Source organism: Aquila chrysaetos, chromosome 22, assembly GCF_900496995.4.
Source record: "Aquila chrysaetos chrysaetos chromosome 22, bAquChr1.4, whole genome shotgun sequence".
Classification (NCBI taxonomy): Eukaryota; Metazoa; Chordata; class Aves; order Accipitriformes; family Accipitridae; genus Aquila; species Aquila chrysaetos.
The window spans coordinates 22,372,386-22,394,210 of NC_044025.1; the positions used below are offsets into that span (position 1 = coordinate 22,372,386).

Sequence of the window (21,825 nt, forward strand, 5' to 3'; positions counted from 1 at the left end):
CCTGATTTTACAGTGTACAGGACACCTTTGCATGTGACTAAGTACTCTTTGTAACAGAATCACAGAATAGCTGAGGTTGGAGGGGACCTCTGGAGATCATCTGGTCCAAGCCCACTGCTCAAGCAAGGCCATCTAGAGCCGGTTTCCCAGGCCCATGTCCAGATCACTTTTGAATATCTCCAAGGATGGACATGTATGTCTAAAGATGCATTTTAAATCAGCCTGGATCTTTTTTAAATTCCCAAGGCTTGCTTCTGAGTTGACACCTCTGCTTTCTTCTCTAGCATATTAGACAGGAGCAGGGAAACAAGAGGAACAAAATTTGATTCTAAGCTTCCTAGGGAAGAATTTTTAAAGTGAACCTGTGAAAAAACAGTAATGACTCTTCTATACTGTTTATTGTGAATACAGAAATTCTGATAAAGCCCTTTGCAGGCATATTGTTTTTTATGCTCAGTCTGTTTGGATCTTTGGTTCAGATGTAGAAATTGTAGGAGGTCTTTGACTGAGATCGCCGAGATTGCCTGGAAGGCCTGAATGCTTTGTAGATCATAAATGTACTCTTCTTGCCAATATCTAGAAAAAAGGACACTGGAGTAAAGTGTGCAAACTAGTTCAAGATGTTTCTACATCTTTCAGAGAACAGCGTTTGGGATGGCAGTCAAGAAGCAGAAAAGTTATAGCAGTGAAGTTTATGTGAATGTTACCAGTTTGAAATATCGCTATGTCTAATCTTTTCTCGAGACAGCTGACTTTGATTTTATTATCACACTTGTCCTGTTTTAGAATGTCTTCTCCTGGTTACTATTTGATGGATATGCTCAGAGTGATTTGTTTACTAACCAAAAACAAATGGAATGGTTAAATAGCCTTTTTGAAACAACAGATGACATGAATAGGGTCATCGTGTTGTAGTTGTTTTGTCCTATTTTCACTCTGCATTTTTGTGTCTTTCTGTTAGACATTTAGGTGTTAAAGTAAACTAACCTAAGATGCCTCTCTTTCTCAGCTTCCAGTAAGAAGTGTGAAAGCCCGCCCTAAGAAGAAAGCTGCAGGCTCTCTTGCTTCTGGCGAGTCATCCTAAGGAGACCTCCCCCTCCCCAGCACCTGTCTCTGTCCCGGGATTTACCTGTCCCTTTTGAGGGGAAACTCCCCAAAGGAAGGGAGTTGAGATTCATGTACATAACAGATACTGCTTTGTAGAGCTCATTCCAAGGCAAGGGGGAGGCTGGGATTCAGAAAACGGAGTAGAGGATACACATCCTCAGGAATTTTCTCCCTTTCATTTCTCTGTTGGAGGGAATGCTGATATGTCTGTACATAGCCTGTTGCTTTGGAATTCCCACTGTATAACCCTAGTTGGGGAGAATCTTTGCTGGAAGAACTGACTAGGGTTAGAGACATCCATTGCACAGAAGCTGGAAAAATATTAGACACTGGAGTTCCACGGGGGTGGGTGGCTCCCTAAAATGTCTTATCTTGCTCTGGGTATTCTTCTGCAGCTGTGTGTTGTTAAGAAGTGCCCACCATGATTCATCTTCCTTAAGAATGGACCATACCTGTCATGTCCGTTCCCTTTGAGAACGTGACTGAAATGATGTATGCTGAGTGCTTTTGAACATAGAGGACTAGCTTATGGGAGGAGGAGTATGCTAGATTCCCATTACTAGTACTGGAAGATGAAGAGATTGGGTTTTTATTTTATTTTTTTCTGGAAGGTGAAGGGAGATAATTGAAAAACTGAGTAATGAAGAAAATGTGCTGTTATATGCACATGTGATGGAGTAGACACAGGTATCTGTAAAAGTTAACTATTGAGAAGGAAAGCTGGGCATCCGTAAGATTTTGCCTCTTTTTGAAGCTACTTGAATTTTATTTTGGGTTCTGTTGTTCACTTCGATTCCTGTGAGAGTATCAGAGTGAGGCAAGTCCCATGCAGTGGGAAAGCTTGTCAGGGAGGCTGTTGGTTTGCTATTTAGTGGTTGAATTCCATGTCATCCTGGTGCTTGTTACTATGGACAAATTCTTTCATTCTAGCAGATGACTGGGGAAAATCTGGCTCAATAGTCTGTGGGCATACTTGAGAATTTCAGAAGCCCTTATCTCTCAGCTTTAGGAGATCCAGTCCTCAGGGCATGAGAACTGATAAATAGCTGAGGTATGAATTTTGCTAATTCCAGGATTGCATTTGTGGGGGATAAAAAGCAGGGAGTAGGGCACAATACTGTGATTAATCAGTCCTCTTCCTTTATCCTGCTGCAGCCCTTGCACAAATTTTCTGTCTGACCATGTGCAATGTTTATCAGTGTCCTGAGACTTGAGCAATATGTAACACATTTGGGACAGAACTACATTGAATGTAGAATATGTATTGTGGGAGTGGAATTGCAGTGCTGCAGAGAAAATTTGCATCATGCCAAGCCATACTGGATTCTAATCTGTTGAACATTGTTAGGGGGAGATCCCCCGTACACATGCCAACAGAGTCAATGGGAATTTGAGATGAGTAGGGTTCCTGTTGTTGAGACCTATAATGGGGAGAGCACCATTATAGACATGGTTGTCTGAATGAATGCTTGATGGTCTTAATCTTTACTGAAACTAGTTATCAAAGGAACCTGGCTCCTCCTTCCCTACTGAAGACCATTCTTAGCTCAAGGTGTAGGCATTTGTGTTTGCCCACGTCTTTTGCTCTCACATTTCTGAAATTGCAGGTGGATTCTTCACAGAGCCCAGTATTTTGCTGTTGACAATGTATATAAGCACTTCTGCAAGTAACGTTCCACAAGTATTTCTGTCCTAAAGAATAGCCCTTCAGATGTTTGTAAAGTTGAAGTTTAGGACTGAATTTTTCTTCTTTCCCATTGTGTTGGTGGCAAATTGTTATGAACTGACTAGTTATTTTAGGAAACCAATTAAGTTGTTTTACTTTTATTTGTAGCTTTTAAAAACTGAAGTCTTGACAGACGATGTCAGAAACTTGCGTCTTGTCCAAAATACTTGTCCTAAATTATCCACAAGGCCTTATCCAGAAGCCAGTAGAAAATCCTTGATTTGTCTTTGAGTTTCACAAAAAAACCCAAGTATTTTGTTCTTTTTAGTTTGTTAGCAAACACTGTATACGTGTCTCACTAGTATATGCAAAGGCATGTCCTGAAGCAAGAATTCTTTCTGTTTCCAAAGGAAATTCCTCTCTCCATATGAGGGATAAAAATCTTTACTGATTATGTGGAAGATCAGTTGTGAGGAATTGCTGTCCTAGTTTTTACTGTATTGAACAACATAGAACCATTATTCTCTATATACCGAGTATCTCTATGACCACATTTCTTGACTTTTTTTTAACTAAAAATTTCCATAGCAAATTATTTATGTAAATCATTGTGAGGGACTTGATTTGGAAGCCAAGGATTGGTTAGTCTCCCCTTAATGCTGATCTTCATGCCCTTTCCTTGTGCATGCATTGTGATAGTCTTGGATTACTCGGTTTTCATACAGTGACTTTCCAGAATGTTTTCTAGAATCAGGTCATTTGTAGTAACTCTTCCTGCTTTGAAGCACAGGAAGAATTTCTGAAGACTCAGTTTTGGCATTTGGATTTACCTTTGTCTTCCTGAGCTAGGTCCTGTGCTAAGTATCTTTTACTTAGCATTGATGCTTGATGTCATTAGCCTGTGGGTAAGTACGGGTCAGTCTTACTCTGAGTTTTGTTGTACAGGGGAGTGAAATGACTTCTGATTGTAGGAGAGGGTCTGGAGTAGAGTCGGGGACTATTATCTAGTGTGTGATATGAAGCTGATGATGTCAAGCAGCAGAACTTACCCAGAGCAAGAACAATGTCTTAGCATGGACACTATTTTCTTCTTCCAGTACAAATGTGACTGCTAGGTTGTGCTCTGCTTGATCAAAAACCTCTGCAGATCTGCCACCACCCACGTGACCTCTTAGTGAGTTTCTAGATATAGTTCTGCATTGGATGGCATGGTCTTGCATAGAAATTCTCTTGTTAATGAGAACGCTGAATGTGCTGTTTTGATAAAATGCTTTTATCAGCTGTTGTTCAGTGTTTTCACCAGGAAATGCTGGAATGTAGTTTCTCTTCAGTATCATCCGTGGGCTTCATTGTGCAATTAAGCAAATGGTTAAATCTTCACCTAGCAGTAGAACCCATTGTGTTCAGTAAGCGTTTATACCCCTTTCCTAATATTCCTGGGCACAGAGGGAAGAGCAGTAAGAGAAAATGATACCTGAAGTTGGGTGGGGGGTGGTATGTGTGTGTCAAACTTTCTGTGCCTAAAAGTTATCCTAAAATAGCTGTACCATGAGATACAAAGTGAAGCCATGACTGCCTTTTGGAAAGAAATGCTGTACCTCCACACTTTATAATACTATGAGTCAGTGTTCTGCTGTTGGAAAAGAAAATAGTGAAATGTGGTTTCCCTTCTGAAAAACTTCATGATTTGCTGCATAAAAGGGAAAAAAAATGTTTTCTTGCTTGGCAGTATCCTCCATGGTGGGTAAGAAATAGGAAAATAAGGGGAGACTACTATCAGGTTTTAAACCTTAGACTTCAACTAAACATCTTAATTTCTTACTGTTCTTAATTGAGTTTCTGCCAATTCTCCAGCCTTACATTTCTGAGTATGGGGGACTGATTTCTTTTAGACTAGATTAACTTCCTTGGTAGGTAGAGGGTGTATTAGAGAGAGGGATGCTGGTGTTCTTAAAATTGCAAATCTTGCTCTGGGGAAGCTACACGTTCCCCCATTTTAGTGAATTGAGTTCTGTTTATTGTATGTTTGCAGTGCTGGGCTTTCTCTTTTATACATCCTCCTTGGAAGTATGATTCTCTCACAATATAAGGCCAAGTCATTTCTGCCTTGAAAAGCAAGATTTCTAGAGAACCCAAACTTTCCAAAAATTGTTATTTATTCTTTACCATCTTAATCACCAGGAAATATAGTGCCTTAAAAGGAAAGCGGGATAACTATGGAATACTCTGCTGGTTCTCTGATCTGCACATAGCATTGTATCAAGGAGGCTTGCATGTTAACTGTGAAGTGTCATTATATGCTTGAGAGCAGCTGTTGAATTGAGCTGAGTTTTCCTATCGTGTCTTCCAAATTTGCATATAATGCTGGAAAGTGTGGCTTACTGCCTAAGAGGGAAATCTAGGGGGGAAAAAAAAATACCCTTCTTTCTGACGGGGACAATGTATTATCACATTACTCTGCTACTTGCTGGGGAGATGCTGAATCACATCTTTCTATGTAACTGGTCAGTGCTATAGCTTTTCTTACCCACTAAGAATTTGTAATGTGCCAGTTGGCTGAAGCATCTTGTGGTGCTGCTTTCTGAGTTGCCCTATAAAGTCAGATAACATGGAAAACCAGCAAAGTATTCTGAAGCTATATGAGCTCATAGAATCAGAGTCATCGGAGTTGGAAGGGACCTTTGGAGGTCATCTGGTTCAACCTCCCTGCTCAAGTAGGGCCACATGGAGCCAGTTGCCCAGGAGTTCCTCTGTGCTATTTGTGGGCTGGAGGCTACTGAATTTAATGTTTAAGAGCTGGTATGTGCAGAAATGCATATGCTGTATGGGGATGTACTTTAGCGTTACTGAGGAGAAAGGATTCCTGGTCACCTTTCATCTGGAATTTGGCACTATTACAAGACACTATAAACATAACTCAGTCTTATGTTACTTAAAGGTATTGTTAAGAAGTCTAGAGCCTTCAGAAGAGATCTTAAGAGGTGTGCAGAGTAACTTGTGAGAACAATTGGTTTGAACAGTAAATGAAGACAATAAACCTGCATAGCAGCTAAGAACCTGTCTTGTGAGATAGAAGTAGAGTGGCAAATGGGCTGTGTACAGTACAGAGTTGTCCAGGAAATACCGCCGGCTTTCTGATCCTCAAGCAATACTTAAACTCTAAACAGGTTAGAGCCTGATTTCTCTCTTACAGCACCTCTCCCTCTGTGTCTTACCTTCCTAAGCTGAGCTTGAGCTACATGCATTGAGATTCTTGAACCTTTCATCACTTCAGAACAATCAAGTTTGAATTTTACCTCAGCAGGTAGCTGATCTGCAGGGAGGACCAGAAAAATATCAAGTATCTTGCATCACTTTCTAGTAGATATGTTATGCTGGGCAAGCACCATCAGGGAGCTCCAGAGCATACATTCATTAGGGAAATTACCACCCCCCACAAAGCCTACATGTTGGGATGAACCAAATGCTGGACTTTGCTCTGCTCACATGAACAGCTATCTGTAGATATAGAAAATTCAATGTCAGAATTGCCAGTGCTCTATTTCTGATGAGAACTGGAATCAAAATAATATGAAGTGAAAAGAAGCAGTGGCAAAAAATTGGCTGTTTTTTTCTGCAGTTTTGCAGGTAAGTTTAGGTCTTTGCTGCTTCTTTGCTTAAAACCTTCTTGTAAACCCCTTGCAAGCAGTGTTGCTTCCTTGCTCTGTTTCTTAGCTCCTGTCCCTTCATGACCTGGTTATGTTTCTTATGTTTTATCTTATTAAGCAAGGGACTACTTCCATTTTGCTGACTCTGGAGATATGAAAAATACTGTCTTTTAGAGCTGAAAGTTAGCCTTTTTCCATTATTTAATCCTATGACCTAGAATCATACAGTGACTTGTACAACAAGGCCTAAGGCTGGATTCCCAGGTGGAATCTGAGCATCTATTGCCAGTAGCATAGTTTGATGTATTTCCCTTTTCTTGCAGTGGCTTCTGGCTGAAATATGCTTACTGCAGACCCTTTGGACAAGAGCATTCTGTCTGCATTTAGCCAAATAATGTTAGAAGTAATATTTGTGGGAAGGCTGCAAAAGTGAGTGAACTCTAAAGGGGGAAGAGTTCAAGTCTTCTGTAATATATAACTGTCTGAGACTATCTAAAAGATTTGTGGCAGCAGTAGAAATGCATTGCTATGCTGACTTACCAAAGATGGGGAATTCAGTCATGTTCTTTGTTTCAGTCAGGTCAGGGAGGAGAGTCAGGCTGGGTCGCAAGCGTATGAAATTTTTACTTATAAGGGAACTAATTTTTTATCCTAAGTAATGCTTAGCAACTTATGAAGAAGAAAGCAAGTTGAAAATTTTTGGTGACTATAAAATTAGGAGGTAAATTATCCTGATCACCAAACCTAGTGTTGAATACAAACCTTTTGTATTCATGCTGCTGCCTTTTTGTGAAAGCACTGAGTTGATGGACTCCTCACTTTTGACTCTTCTGTTAGATTATTTCTCAAATGTTGTGAATGTCACATTGAGATAAATGAAATTTTTATTTTGATATGTGACCATGAATTCATGTCTAAATTCAGGCATGCTGAGCTATGTATGAGACAGTGTTGGTTGAATGAAAGCCCAGTAAGAAAATGGAGAAGCTGAGACAGATCTAGCCAGGTAAAGATGACTGAAGGACCTTCCTTGAAGTGCAGAAATTAGAGACTATGTAGCGATGCTTGGTTTTGATTCAGCATTTTCATGACAAAGTTCCTGTTAGCACGGTGCTGATCTAAAGGCAGTAAGGCACAGGGAGGGTTGTGAATTGCTCTTTTTGTCCACCAGAGGGTATAGGCGTAACGTACTGTCACTGAAAATGAGAGAGCAGAGACTTGCTGATAACAGTTGAATTATGACAGGTTGAACGTCGATATTTCCTATGTATGAGAGTGAAGGTCCTGTTTAGGAATGGGGGGGAGGGACGGAGGGAGGGAACAAACTGGGGCTCTAATGGAAAAATATGAAGTAATACTGCAGTTAACCCCTGACTAAAAAGGCTATTTAAGCTTGCCAGGCTTTCTAATTGAGCCACTTTGCAGTGAGGCTTGCTGAGACAATAGTGTTAGAGAATAACTGTCCTCAGATCTTTTTGTTGTCCATTCAAACCATTTTCTAGCTGCAGGAAGCGGCTCTGTAAATGGCAATGTTTGTGATTTATTCCTCCCCCTTTTGCAATTAACTAGTTTTCTGTGTGTTTGTGTATTCAGTAGTGTTGCCCTAATTTATACTCTGAATTTTGTAGTATTTCCTGGTAAGAATGAGTAGTTTCTTTCAATTGGATCTATATTCTGTGAAAATAGAAGCAATTTTAATCTAAAAATACAGATGTATCTAATGGTTACTATGGTAGTTTGTGACCATGGCAACAGAGAGTTAGCATTCTGAAGAACAGACAGGTTTGTTCTTTTTTAATGGTGCAAGCATTTCAGGAAAAAATACTGACTTTTTTATTTCTTAACCATACAAGATCATATGGGTACAAGGGATGTTGACATTGTGTCACATAAGATTTTTATAGAAAAGCTGATGAAGTATGGGCTGGATGAGCAGACAGTGAGGTGGATAAAAAAACTGGCTGAACGGCCAGGCCCAGAGAGTGGTGATCAGTCCCAGGAGGTCTGACTGGAGGCCAGCAGCTAGCAGCATACCCCAGGGCTCAATACTGGGTCTAGTCCTGTTTGACATCTTCATTAATGATCTGGGTGATGGGGCAGAGAGTATACCCTCAGCAAGTTTGCTGATAACAAAACTGGGAGGAGTGCCTGATACGCCAGAAGGCTGTGCAGAAGCAGCAAGAGGTATGTATATAGACTGTCTAACCTTGCATCTCAACGTATATGGAAATCCTAATAGGAACATAATGAGACAGTCTGAGATTCTTTCTGACGTTAAGAAAGAGGAGGTCTTTTATCTGCAACATCATAGATGGAGACTTACAGACTGAAGAAAGGTCCAGGACATACCAGGAGGTCACTGTAGGAAAGAGAAATAGAATTTAGAATAGGGCTGGGGATTCTTTATTGTCAGACTTCTTAAAAAAAATTTTAAAAATAAAAAAATGTGTATGTTTCTGTTCTATTTTTCCATCATATGATCAGAGTTAAATAAACAACATAGTGCTTTCAGGCAGGTGCTAAATTTCAGCTATAAGTTGTGGATTGCCCTGACATAGTTGAGACCCCAAGAACATTTATTGCATTATAGGAAACGCTTAGTAATGATTTAAAGAGTTACATTTATAAAAAATTAATACATAATAGAGGGTGGTAGGAATGGCTCTCATGACTAAGCCTCATATTTAGTGAATGGCTATCTCTGCCAGCGTAGAGCTAATGTAAAGGCGCTCTACTAGCAGCACTCATTGTCAGTTTTATAAGGAAATGTGCTGGATGTAAGTTTAGCCAAAGCCAAATCACAGCATTTTCCAAGCTTTCTCTTTTTCCTAGGCCCTACTGGGGAATCTAGCAACTTAATGGAAATTACAGCATTGCTGCTATCGTTTGCTAATTTGGGGCGATGAATATCTTGAATTAAATATAATCTAAACTGCATTTAAAAGCTAATTTTTGTAAAAGCCAGCTGTTGTGACCATTCTGTATTTGCCACAGGAATATATTAACTAATCAGTAGAGCCACTGTGGTGCTCAAAGACTGTTGCCTCAGAAAAGGGAAAACAGAGCAAAAGCCAGCTCAAACTGAATTGTTTCAGCTCGTCCAGTCTCCTGTCTCTGATACTGCTAAGTCTTATCGGAGGACCGGTGGGCAGTCTGGAATTAACACACACATTGGAAAAGCCTGTTCCTGACACTGTCACCATGCTCTGAAGCACGGTGATGTTAAATGACTGGGTTACTGGGGGTTTTGGGGGGGAAAGGGAGTTTGAATTTTTTCACTAGTTTTTTGTAGAGTCATTAAAAGTATGGTCACTTGCTGCAGTATAATGACTTAAATGTAGGAAACCCTAAGGCATCCTAATCTCGTGTTATGCTTGCTTTGTTAGCCAGACTTTTTCTAGGTATCCCTTTACATTCTTTTTTGTGAAGACCATTAAAGAAAATCGTGTATTATCTCTTTGATATCTTGCTCTTTTGCTCTCATTAGGACCCATTGTTTTTCTTCCATTTCTTCCCAGAATACGATACAAAAGGCTTTATCGATGCAGATGTGCTTGCATTCCACAGGGTGGAAGCTAATCCTTATTTCCCTTCTCGGTTATTTTGACATTTCTGCTAGAAGCAGCTTTCCTGGCCAAGTTCCCCTCTGAGGCGTAAGGGTCATGAACCTGTAAATACAGCTCTTCTTTTGGGGTTAAAGAGTGTTTGGAAAAGCTTATTATGCTGTATCTGTTCAGGCTGTATCAACTTCCTGAAGATCATAGTAGCTGACAAGACAAAAAAAGCATCATCCAAGGACTAAATTTTGAATATTACATATTGCTACTGTTTTATTGGGTCTCTCTTGTAAGTGGTGCCCCAAGCATAACTGAACACAAGTATATGGTGGCACCTCTAGACAAAAGTTGCTTTGATAGAGGCTTAGTTGTTGATGTGGGTAGGGGAGAGAGGTTCTGGAAGTTCATTATTCACTTTTTACTTCCAGTTTATTTTGACAGATAAATGTCTTGAATAATTTGAATTGAAATCTCCATGTGTCATTAGAATAGGTTTGAGTTGCAGGTTTGGCTTTTTGTTCTTTGCTATTGAGTTTACATAAGTTTCCTCACACCAGTTTCTTACTATGGATGCCTATGAATGTTTTTCTTTAAAAGGCTGCTGTTTTGTTATCTTCTCAAGCTGTGCTCCTAAATAGTTTTAATTTACCTCCATGTCTTTCTTATGTGTTTAGTCTTCTGCCTTTCCCACCTCTCCATTGTTGAATAAAGATATGAAAATTAATACAGAGTCCTGCTATTTCTGCCATGTAAAAATCAAGGCAAGTTTTGAGAATCTGGTTTGTCCTGGCTTTGTTTCCTCACGTAGATGTTGCCTCTCAATTAGATTGTGTCCACTTCCCAGCTGTTAACTGAGAACTTGGATTCATATCACTAGTGTATTAAGTGGCCTTTTCCCTCCTGCAGGTACAGATCACTGTAGAATCAAATTCTATTACTGTTACGTATCTAGGAGACCTACTTAAATGGCAACTGCAAATAACTTCTGGGGAGGATAGAGGGTGGAAAGAATTTATATGTGCAAAGGTAGAGAATTGTGAATATCTGTTTCTGGGTGCACGTGCAGAAGCGTGAATGTTTAGTCAATACTACATAGCTACTATACTAAGGCATGAAATATTAGATTGGTGAGGAAATAATTGCAGTCTTGCAGGGCAGGTAGCAAGAACTGAACTTACTGAAAAGCCTGTGGTGCAGACAACAGGCACAGAGGGTGTGTGAAATTACGAGGAAAAAAATGGGCTGTGAGAAGAATTTCCTGTGGCTATCGTCAACAATTGGTCCTTCACAGGCCCTGCTAGTGAGTAAAGCTCATCGTCAGGGCTAGCAGTTGTAGTGACTGAGATAAGAGAGGAATTCAGCTAGCAGGGTTCTACTGGCATCTTTCTACTTGGTGTTTTGGATAGTGCTGAGGTCTCGAGCTGATGGACTGTGGTCTCCAGCTGGAACTTAACAGCAGTAATGGACTGAGTCTCTGTTTTTTAATGTGTTGTAATCCTTTCTGACTTGGAAATTCAGCCTACCTTCCCCCCAAGTGTAGTTTTCCTTTGGGACTGTCGTGTAGGTGGAGCCTTTCTCTTTGCCCCCCCACCCTTGCTGTCAGTTTTTTCTGCCAATGCTGTGAATGTCAAACCTGCCAGCCTTCCACCTCCATGGATGTCCTCATGAAGGAGGCAGATTTGCTGCTGCTTCTGTTTCAGCTAGCTCAGAGTTGACATTCCCAACCCCAGTGATCAGAAGCTGAAATGTTTATGTAGTAAATGGAAGGTGTTTGTCTGTATTTCTGGGCATATGCAAAAAATATTGTGTGGTTATTTTGCTCTCTGTATATGTCTGTGACATTTCATAACCCCACTTTTCTGAGAGGACAAGTGTATATTCATGTATTTGTTGTACACTCAAATACGGTACAACAGCACTTGACCTATGCAGAATGATTACAGGAGCAGTTAATGAGTTGCACGGGTTTGGACTTTGAGTTTGCCTGTTTTTTAGAACACTGGCAACTCTGGAATTTCAACCTCTTCTCCTCCTGGGCTAGCAAGCTCGAGTGTGAAGTACCACTGAATTTGTGAGTTGTGGGTAGTAGGTTAGAGATGATTGGCAAGCAGCTTAGCCTGCTAGCACAGCGATGGAGATAATCCTTTTGGATCCCAGAGATGATTATCTGGTCAGGAACGTTTGTCCTGGTTTACGATGTTGACTCACTAGAGCTGTCATTATTTAGTAATATGGATAACCGTGAGGCTTTGGAACCATTCTGTGCATTCAGTAGATCTCTGCAGTTCTCATCAGGCTGACTTCCTATGGAATGAGAGTACAATTACCGGTCCTGAGCTGGCACACTTTTTTCCTACTGGTTGGAGGGGAGACGGTTTGTGTTCTTCCTAGCATATAGAAACCATTAGAATTGTTTCTAAATCATATATGTCACTTGTCTACATAAGACGGGGATCAAAATGAAAACAAGGATACAAAGCAATGAAGTGTCTTGAGTATAATGTATTTGTGCTTCTGCTTTTGCTTTGACATGGGTAACCAGGCCTCACGTTCTTCCTGATGGACCATGCTACGGTGATGATCAGTGAAACACATGAGTTTCATTTTAGAGCCTCTTAGTCTACTGGCTATAAGTGGTAGTATCAGGGGTGCAATGGTATATCCATGGTGTTCTGGTTTTAGCCTTAAAAATGTTTATTAATTGTTTTATTTCATATAATTGTGCCCAGCCATTTGGCTGCTTTTTATCTAATCTGTTTTGGTTTGCTTGTGTGTACTTTATGAAAAGCTTTTCTCAGACAGTGTTAAGTGGGCGAAGACCCTTTTGAAATGGGTATGTGTAACGAAAAGGATCAGAGATTCTACAAGAGCAATGAAGAATTATTTCAGGGAATGTCTGTTTAAACTCTCCAAACAGCTTTTCCACGTGTTTGTATATTAGTGATTTGCAGGTGAAGGAAGCCAATGCTTCCAGTTCCTTAGCACCAAAGAAATATTGTCACTCTAAACTCCAAGAAAGCTGGAGCAGTAAAACCTGTGCTAACTGTGGACAAATAAACACAGCTTTTAAGTTAAAGCTTTATTCTCTCAATCAGAATAAATTATTCAGCACGCAAACTAAATAACTGTGATTATACATATCAAAACAGTTTTTCTTGATAGACAATACAGGAGTAATGTGGTTCCAGAAGGAATGCAAACATGCTGTTGCTATGGAGCTTCTGCCATCATCATAGTAAAAAACACTGCAAATGCTGACATACTCAGCTTGGAAAAAAAGCAGTCATAACCTTAATTGATTTTTACAGAATTCATTAATTATATGTTCTAGCAGCGAAATTGGAGAAACAGTCCCACCAAAGTAATTTGGATTCTTTTCAGAAAGTGAGCTAACTCATGTGCCAGGATTTATGGTAAATTTCCATGCAACAAGAAAGCAAAAGACAGAAGCAGGGAAAGAAGACCTTACCAATCAGCATGTAGGTACAACAAAGCCACTGACCAAGAGGAACATTCATTGGTTGAATGAAGTCACTACACAGATGTACAGATTTGTGGTAGACACCCAGCTGAAAAAGTGGCTCGAAGGAAGGTGTTAAACATAAACAATTAGAACTATGAAGTCTGGAAAATCCTGGCCTCTTTAGTACTACTCAAAATAGAAGAAGAAAGAAGTAATTGAATACATTGTTCAGTTAAGTTATTCCTTTAATCCTAATTTGACATTGTCATTCCTATAGTGCATGCATCTCAAATCATGCATCTCAGATGGGTTTGTGGACATAGAAGATGGTATTTTACTAAACTTTACAAACCTAAACCTTTAAATGTTGTCTTACAAAATACACTCTGATTTGAATTTTGTGCATTTTGCCTGAATCCTTTTTTGTGCAGAAGCGTTCGGTAATGAACGTAGACTCCTTAAAAGTAGAATGACTTTCTCCCCACATGTGAGGTTATGCAAATGAAAATCACATACAGTGATCTTTTCTTGCTGCCACAATATATATCAAATATTGATCCAATGATTCCTTACTGCTCAATACATCTTGTTTTCTAGAGTTCTTTCCAGGTGATTAAAGACCTTATTTCTTCTTGGAAGACAGTCCTTTCAAGTTGCATTTTTTCCCTTTTCCCTTTTTTTTTTTTTTTAAATTCTTTTATTGCCATGATTTTCCTTTAAACCTTCTGATGATGCTATCCTGTACCCCTGAAATCAAAAGGAATTTAGCTGTTAGATATTGTAGATTCCTTTGTTTTTTATGTCTATGTTCAACAGCTTTTACAATACATCCTAACTTGCATTAGTTGTGGGTTTAATATATGATTCGCTAATGACTCTGAAGCATATCAGGTTTTAAAGTATTCTGCTCAGTTCCTTTTCAACATTTCTGTTACTTTTGTAGGTCTTTCTCAACATAATTGTTATCTCGGAAAATTAAAAATCTGGATATATAATTAAATGTGGTAAAAGTTCTTAATAAAATTGCTCTGTTCCTTTCCTTCTGAAATTGCCTGTGAGGGAGCTTAAAGTATATAATTTCATGTCATATATAACATGCATACAATGCGCTTATCCCAGCATTCCCAGAAATAATTGTCTTTCATGTAGTGGGTGCTTATTATGTGACTGAAGCTTAAAAGTCAATATCATGTATTCCTCGCTGTCTTTGAGTGTACTACTGGCCTCTCTCATGCAGTAAATTCTGTCAATTTGTTCTTATTTGCCTGTATTGAATGCAGAGGGCTTTGAATCCCCCCACTCTAGTTATTTTAAACATATAAACATATTTATGAAAGTATGTTTACAAAGAAATATCTCTCATGGGAAGAATGCTTGTAAGGTCCTTGACTGCTACTTAACCAGTGGATCCCATGATTTCTTTTGTCTTTGTCCCTGTTCTATTTTACTGTAAATCAAAGAATGACTTGTAGCAGAATCACACACAGGACACAGATTGGTACCTTCCTGTCTGTAGGCCTGTGGGGACAGTTGCTGGATTTTGAGAGGTATGATGAGGCATTAATTTTCTTGAAATGGGTCTTTTCCATTGAATACTGTTTAATTTGTGGTGAGGTTAGTCTCTAAACTCTACAGTGTTGTGAAAACCAAAATTAGTCTGTTGTTTTACACTTGTTTTGAGACTTCCAGTTCTTTCACGTGTCTGTTTTGCCAGTTACTAAGTCCTGTTCTAAGCACAGCTTTCTCCTTGATCTCTTTCATGGAACTATGACAACCAAGGAACAAATCTCATCAAATTGACCTTACAGAGATCTTAACTGCATACTCCTTGAGCTTGAGTGTTACTCACTATGCACCTTAAAATTTGGCATTATTTCTTTTTCTAACTGCAGAAAAAAGAATTAAACATGGGAGATTACATTTCATGCTGCTCTTGAAAATGCAGCTTCCTCTTTCTAGTGAGCTGCCTAAGACATTGTGCTGTGAAATTCCCATCCTTCCCCTTGTTATTGCACACAAAGCAATTATTTTTAGTTTAGCTTGACAGGCTGGTAAAAGGAAGCCATTTGAGAAGTGAGGAGGTTTGAAGTTTTGTAGAAATTCCAAGCAGCTCTGCACTGAATCATCAGTCCCAAGAGCATGGAGACATTCCATAGAAATGTCATACAGACCTTCTGGCATATTAATGAGGAAGCAGCAATGAGCTTTCAGTCAGGTTGGTTTTAGAGTTCTTGCTCAGCTTGGGATAAAAACTCCTAGCATTCAGTAATAGAACAGTTTAAGCAAACCCAAGATCAAGATAAGGATACAGTACAGACTTGGGCCATTTCAGTCATGAGGTGAAGGGGAACCTTGCCTCTAGTGACATGTTTGTATTGTGTTTTAGTTTTATTACAATCACACTTCCTTCCTCAGCTTTTACAAGCTGGACTTAGTAAATCCCGTGAGTCTACCACAATTCTAACTACTATAAGACTGTTCCTGTCAGGAGATGGTGATTTTTAACTTACTGTGTACTAAAGCATTGGTTTATCTTTTAATATTCTAAAGTCCTTTTTGCTGTCAGATTTTCTTTGAAGCAAGACTTGTGCTTTATTTTGGAATTTTTGGCACAGATGAACTTTGAGAAATAAACAAAAGGTAAATAATACACATTCAGGAACAATAACCTGCTGAGAGGTAGGGCAGGAGATTAGCTAGCTAAAATGTCTGTAACATTTATTTTTCAAAGTACTTAAAATGTTTTTGAATCCAATGCAAAAATCTCCTGTTCATGTACCATTGAAGTTGAATATCTAAAAAGAAAAGTCAGGAAATGCAAATGGGAAGGTTAACAGAGTGAGTGCAATACAGCCACATTGTATTTTCTCCTGTTCTACTACTTAAAAAGTACAGGAGGTGGTATTGTTAAACCCTTATATAATATGAAAATGAATTCCCTGGGCATACTCTGGGAATAAGAAAAAGTGAATTTAGCTCCTTTCATTGCAACAACGTAAGGTTTGTCTCTAATACATGGGAGTTTTTAACATTATAATTGCTAACTTGTGGAATTCATTGCTGCAACACATCTAAAATTAAGGGGTTTATCAGATTTCAGTTAAAATACTTGATTTTTTTTTTTTAATAGCATACATGATAATTCAAAGTTAAAGTATTATGGTAAATGATAAAGCAAAAAAATCCCAGGAAACGACGAGTGGTCTTCCTTTCCTTCCCCACCCACCTGCAAATTGCAAGAATTCTAGAAGCAATGTTGCCCTGACAAGGCCATAGACCAGGTGCAATGCGCGTTTAGCACTCTACAGATGCATAACTGCTTATTTGTACTCTACAAATGCATAACCCAACATTTGCCCCAAAGCACTTCTCATAGAAGGATTTAGGTTGGAAGGGACCTTTAAAAATCATTGTTATGGGTTTGTGTGCCACTGGTTTTTTTCATAGCGGGGGAGGGCTGCCGGGGGTGGCTCCTGTGAGAAGCTGCCCCGGCTCCAAGTCGGACCCTCCTCTGGCCCAGGCCGAGCCCATCAGTGACAGCGGTAACACCTGCGGGAGAACAGATTTAAGAGGGGAAACCTGCAGTGGGGGAGGAGATTGGAACGTGAAACCCCCGTGCAGGTACCGAGGCCGGTGAAGAAGGAGGGGAGGAGGTGCGCCGGAGGAGGGGATGCCCCTACAGCCCGCGGTGGGGCGGCAGGCTGTGTCCCCCCCAGCCCATGGAGGGGAGCGGGGGAGCGGAGGCCCCCCAAGATGGCCGGGACTCCCCGGGAAAGCCCGCGCTGGAGCAGTCTGTGACTGAAGATCGGCCCGCAGAAAGGACCCGCGCTGGAGAAGCTGGTGAAGGGCTGCCTCCCGCGGGAGGGACCCCTCGGCGGAGCAGGGGACGAGTGAGGAGTCCTCCTCCCCCCGAGGAGGAAGGAGCGGCAGAGACAAGGTGTGAGGAACCGACCCCAGCCCCCGTCCGCCGCCGGGGGGAGGAGGTGGAGAGAACCGGGAGTGGAGTTGAGGCGGGAGGGCAGGGGGGAAGCTGTTCTCAGGTTGGGTTTTACTTCCTAATAGCCTTGTTTTGGTTTGATTGGTAGCAGATTAAATTGATTTTGTTTCTTCCCCAAGTTGAGCCTGTCTTTTGCCTGTGACCATAAGTGGGGAGTGATCCCTCCCTGTCCTTGTCTCAACCCACGAGCTTTTCTTTATATTTTCTCCTCATCCTACCATGGCGGGGGGGAGTAAGCGAGCGGCCGCATGGTGCTTTGTTACCAGCTGGGTTTAAACCATGACATTCACCTAGTCCAACCCCCCTGCCATGGGCAGGGACATCTTTCACCAGACCAGGTTGCTCAAAGCCCCATCCAACCTGACCTTGGACACTTCCAGCGAGGGGGCATCCACAACTCCTCTGGGCAACCTGTTCCACTGTCTCACCACCCTCATCGTAAAAAACTTCTTCCTTATGTCCAGTCTAAACCTATCCTCTTTTAGTTTAACACCGCTGCCCCTTGTCCTGTCACTACAGGCCCTGGTAAAAAGTCTTTCTTGTGATCCCCCTTTTTATATTGAAAGGCCACAATAAGGTCTCCCCAGAGCCTTCTCTCCTCTAGGCTGAACAACCCCAACTGTCTCAGCCTTTCTTCATAGGAGAGGTGCCATAGGAGAGAGGCCTCTCATTGTTTTCATGGCCCTCCTCTGGACCTGCTCCAACAGGTCCATGTCTGTCTTGTCCTGGGCACCCCAGAGCTGGATGCAGGACACCAGGTGGGGTAGAGCAGAGGGGAAGAATCAGCTCTCTTGACCTGCTGGCCATGCTTCTTTATATGCAGCCCAGGATACGATATGGCTTTCTGGGCTGCAGGTGCACATTGCTGGTTCATATCTAATTTTTCATCTACCAGTATTCCCAAGTCCTTTTCCACAGGACTGCTTTCAATCCGTTCACTCCCTGGCCTGTATTGATATTAGGGGTTGTCCCAACCCAGGTGTGGGACCTTGCACTTGGCCTTGTTGAACATCATGAGGTTCATGTGGGCCCACTCCTTAGGCATGTCAAGGTCCTACTAGATGGCATCCCTTCCCTCCAGCATATCAACTGCTAGACACAACTCAGCTTGGTGTTGTCTGCAAACCTGTTGAGGGTGCACTCGATTCCACTGTCTATGTTATCAATAAAGAAACTGAAGAGTACCTGTCCCAGTATGGACCCCTGAGGGGCACCGGTTGTTAACGATCTCCATTTGGGCATAGAGCCGTTGACTGTAACTCTTTGGACACGGCCATCTAGCCAGTTCCTTATCCACTGAATAGTCCATCCATCAAAACCATATCTCTCCAATTTAGCTGCAAGAATGTTCTGGGGGACGGTGTCAAAGGTATCAAGCAAGAGCAAGTGCAGTAAAGTTGTGAGGTCACCAAGTAAGAGCAGAATGGCTGTTTCCTGAAGACTATTTATTGGAGAGAGCAGATTAATGTTTTCTATCCCATGGCCACCCAGGAACCAGAAATAGCACAGTGTTAACTAAGGTAAGTGGGAAATCTCAGGGCAAGTATTCAAGATAGTTTTGATACGGTGTAGATACAGCTACAGTGTAATATGCTATGAATGATTCTTGCCTCAGACGACACCAACTTGCTCATCAAAAGCATGAGAAAGACTACTGTAGCAGATTATTCCATAATGGCAAAGTGCCTTGAATCTTCCTTTTACCAGCTTTGCAATTGCCGTGGACAAGGACAAGATTACCTGGGGCTTATTTACCAAAAAAAACCAAATCTAGCTTCAGTCAGAAATTAAACTTCCAAGCTGAATAGCTAGAATTTCATTGTTGCTTTGATGTCTGGGTCTCTGGATTGTCTGGTTTTGGCTTGGTACTTTAATTGTGGAACAACTGAAGCTGAGTCAAAGGAAGAATATACATTGATAGAAAAGACCTTCTAGTTACCTTTTTTCCAGGTAACTTGCCATGTAGGACTTGAAAAAAGTGCAAACCTGCTCTGTTTATATTTATGTATGGCTTACTAGAAAACAGGAAAACTCTGATGTCAAATGTAAGCTTGAACAAGACCCAAAGGTAAGAGAAAGAAGAATTTATTTTCCTCATCTCTTCCTGCATACTGGGAAAATGGCCCTTTTTTGTTAGTAATTAGGTCTTTAATTTATATTTTTCTTACAGCATAAAAGTGTTCAAATCTAATTTTCTTTTTACAGTTACTCTAAGTGTAGGCTCTAGCTCTTTGAAATAATCTCTTTCTACTAAGACAATAAGTCTGTTTATTTGGTGTTTTGAGTCTGTGTCAACAACAAAATTAATTTGGAATTCCCAGGGCAAATATAATCAATCCATTTGTCCGTACTGTGATTTGTGTATATAATATGAAACAGAGAATATGTCCATTTTTTAAGTGCAAGATCATATTAATCTAATAAAGCACTGGGTAATATAAGAAATTCTCTAAGTTACTGAGAAGTATAGATATGATCTTTCTCTGTACATCTTAAAAACTTAGCAGTAGGCAACAATAGCCACATTATGATATATTGGAGACAGATGTTGCATCTGTTCTTCTCTGAAGGTTACCCAAAGCAGTTAACAGATTAATTTAAAAGTCATGTGCTATCCAAGAGTAATATGTTGCTTTCTGAAGAGACAAGAAAGCTTATATGAAAGCTTATATGCTAATCCCTTAGAATTAACTGAATTTACTGAATGTAAAGTGAAGCATATCTGATTAGCAAGAAACAGCTTTTGGGAATATTTAGTAAGTTAATTTTTTATAAAGTAAAATATCTGGAGAATTTAGACTATGCTAGAATCAGAAGGTAGTGATTGCCTCTGGAAACTAGCAATAACAGTACTGCTGCAGGTTCAAATCTAACTCAAAGCAGCTGTGCTTGAAAGTAGTTACCTGTTTTTTGGATCTGAGAAGTGAGCTAGAGCTAACTGACCAAGTGTTTACATTGCCAAGTGCAAATATGCAAGGACAGGTATATTTTAAAGATGTGCAAGAAAAAAAATGGAAAATAAATGTCAGTTAAATGTCACATGTAATTAAATGTATGAAACCATTGCTAAAGGTATTTTTAAATCTTCCTGGAAGACAGGAAAATGTTTCTGTTGCCCATGAACTTGTGGCGTTGTTTTTGTTAATTGTATTCTTGTACTCCATTGTTCTCTTTTATATAGATCAGCTGAATCTTCACTAGGCAAAACGTTGCCAAACTAAAAATAACAGCAGTATAGAAGGAACTGAAAGGGCAAGGCAGGGGCCTGACTGCTTCGCTGTAGTAGGGGGGTGAAATGTGCTGCATTTCCACAGTTTTAGTTGCTGAGTATTGATGCACCTCTATATCTACTAAGCCCTGTAGTTTAAATATTTTTCTCCACCAGAAAGCTGAAATGGAAGCTGCTGATTTTCGGGGGGGGGGGGGGGGGGGGGGGGGGGGGGGGGGGGGGCGTGGTGTTTGTTTGGTTGTTTTTGTTTTGTTTTTGTTTTGTTTTTTACAGTCACAGTTCATTTTGTGAAAGGGTGTATTGGAGTAAACTTTTCAGTTTAATGAAGGAAGGAAAATACTAGTACATACATTCTGAAACACTCATCGTATCTTAGTCTTATTTATAAAGGAAATCTGAGGACCTATTCCAAATTTGACAAGCTTAATTGGATTATTGGTATTATCCCTAACAAAACTATTATAAGAAACCAGAGCTGACATGTTCTGGATTTCCTTGTCTAAAGGGTTGCACCATTCCCTGTGTTAGCAGAAACTTCTATTCCCAGAAAATAATTCCCCATGTTCTCCTCTCCTTCCCCCTCTCCAATGCATTAAACTCTGATTAAGTTTCCCTTCAGGAAAGCCATAAAAGCAGAAACAGAGATATTGTGCTTCATAGACTGGAAAAATGTGATTTTTCTCACATCAGTGACTTTTGTGGACTTCTGTAGTGGAGAAAACCTGTTTCTAAGAAGAAGAAAATTGGTAGCACTCTTCTTGCTGCTTTTGGGAGATTCTGAATCATCTTGGGTTCTGAGATTCTTTCCCAAAGATTCTTTTTGAAACCCATGCAAAATACTGAAAAGAGTAGGTGTTTGATCCTTCAGAAAAGGAGGATGAATATGAGATGAAGCAATGCCTGCCAAAATAACATTTCATTTGCTAAAGTGAGGAAAAAAATGAGAATTAATAACACTGAGACTTAGGTTTTAGCTGCTAGATTAGTGGCTGAGGAATCATTGGCTCTCCTGTCCCTTTTCAGATATTGCTCCCTTTGGTATAGCAAATGCCATTTTCACTTACAACATTGCAAATATAGAGAAAAACAAGCTGGGGTGGGGGAAGCTGTCTGCAGTGATACAGAGAAAATCTTAGATATCTTTGATAGAACTGCTATA

At 40.3% G+C, this 21,825-nt stretch overlaps 1 protein-coding gene across 9 annotated transcripts in view; it reads left to right on the forward strand.

The window, feature by feature from the left end:
• REEP2 (receptor accessory protein 2) overlaps window positions 1–15,108 on the forward strand; it is a 31,488-nt gene extending 16,380 nt beyond the window's left edge. For all 9 annotated transcript variants that reach the window (XM_029998317.2, XM_029998318.2, XM_029998316.2 and 6 more), the window contains one exon: window positions 1,010–15,108. In XM_029998317.2, coding sequence (XP_029854177.1) covers window positions 1,010–1,084 — 75 coding nt within the window. In that variant the 3' untranslated portion in view covers window positions 1,085–15,108. The remainder of the gene's footprint in view (window positions 1–1,009) is intronic.
• Window positions 15,109–21,825: the final 6,717 nt, after the last annotated feature.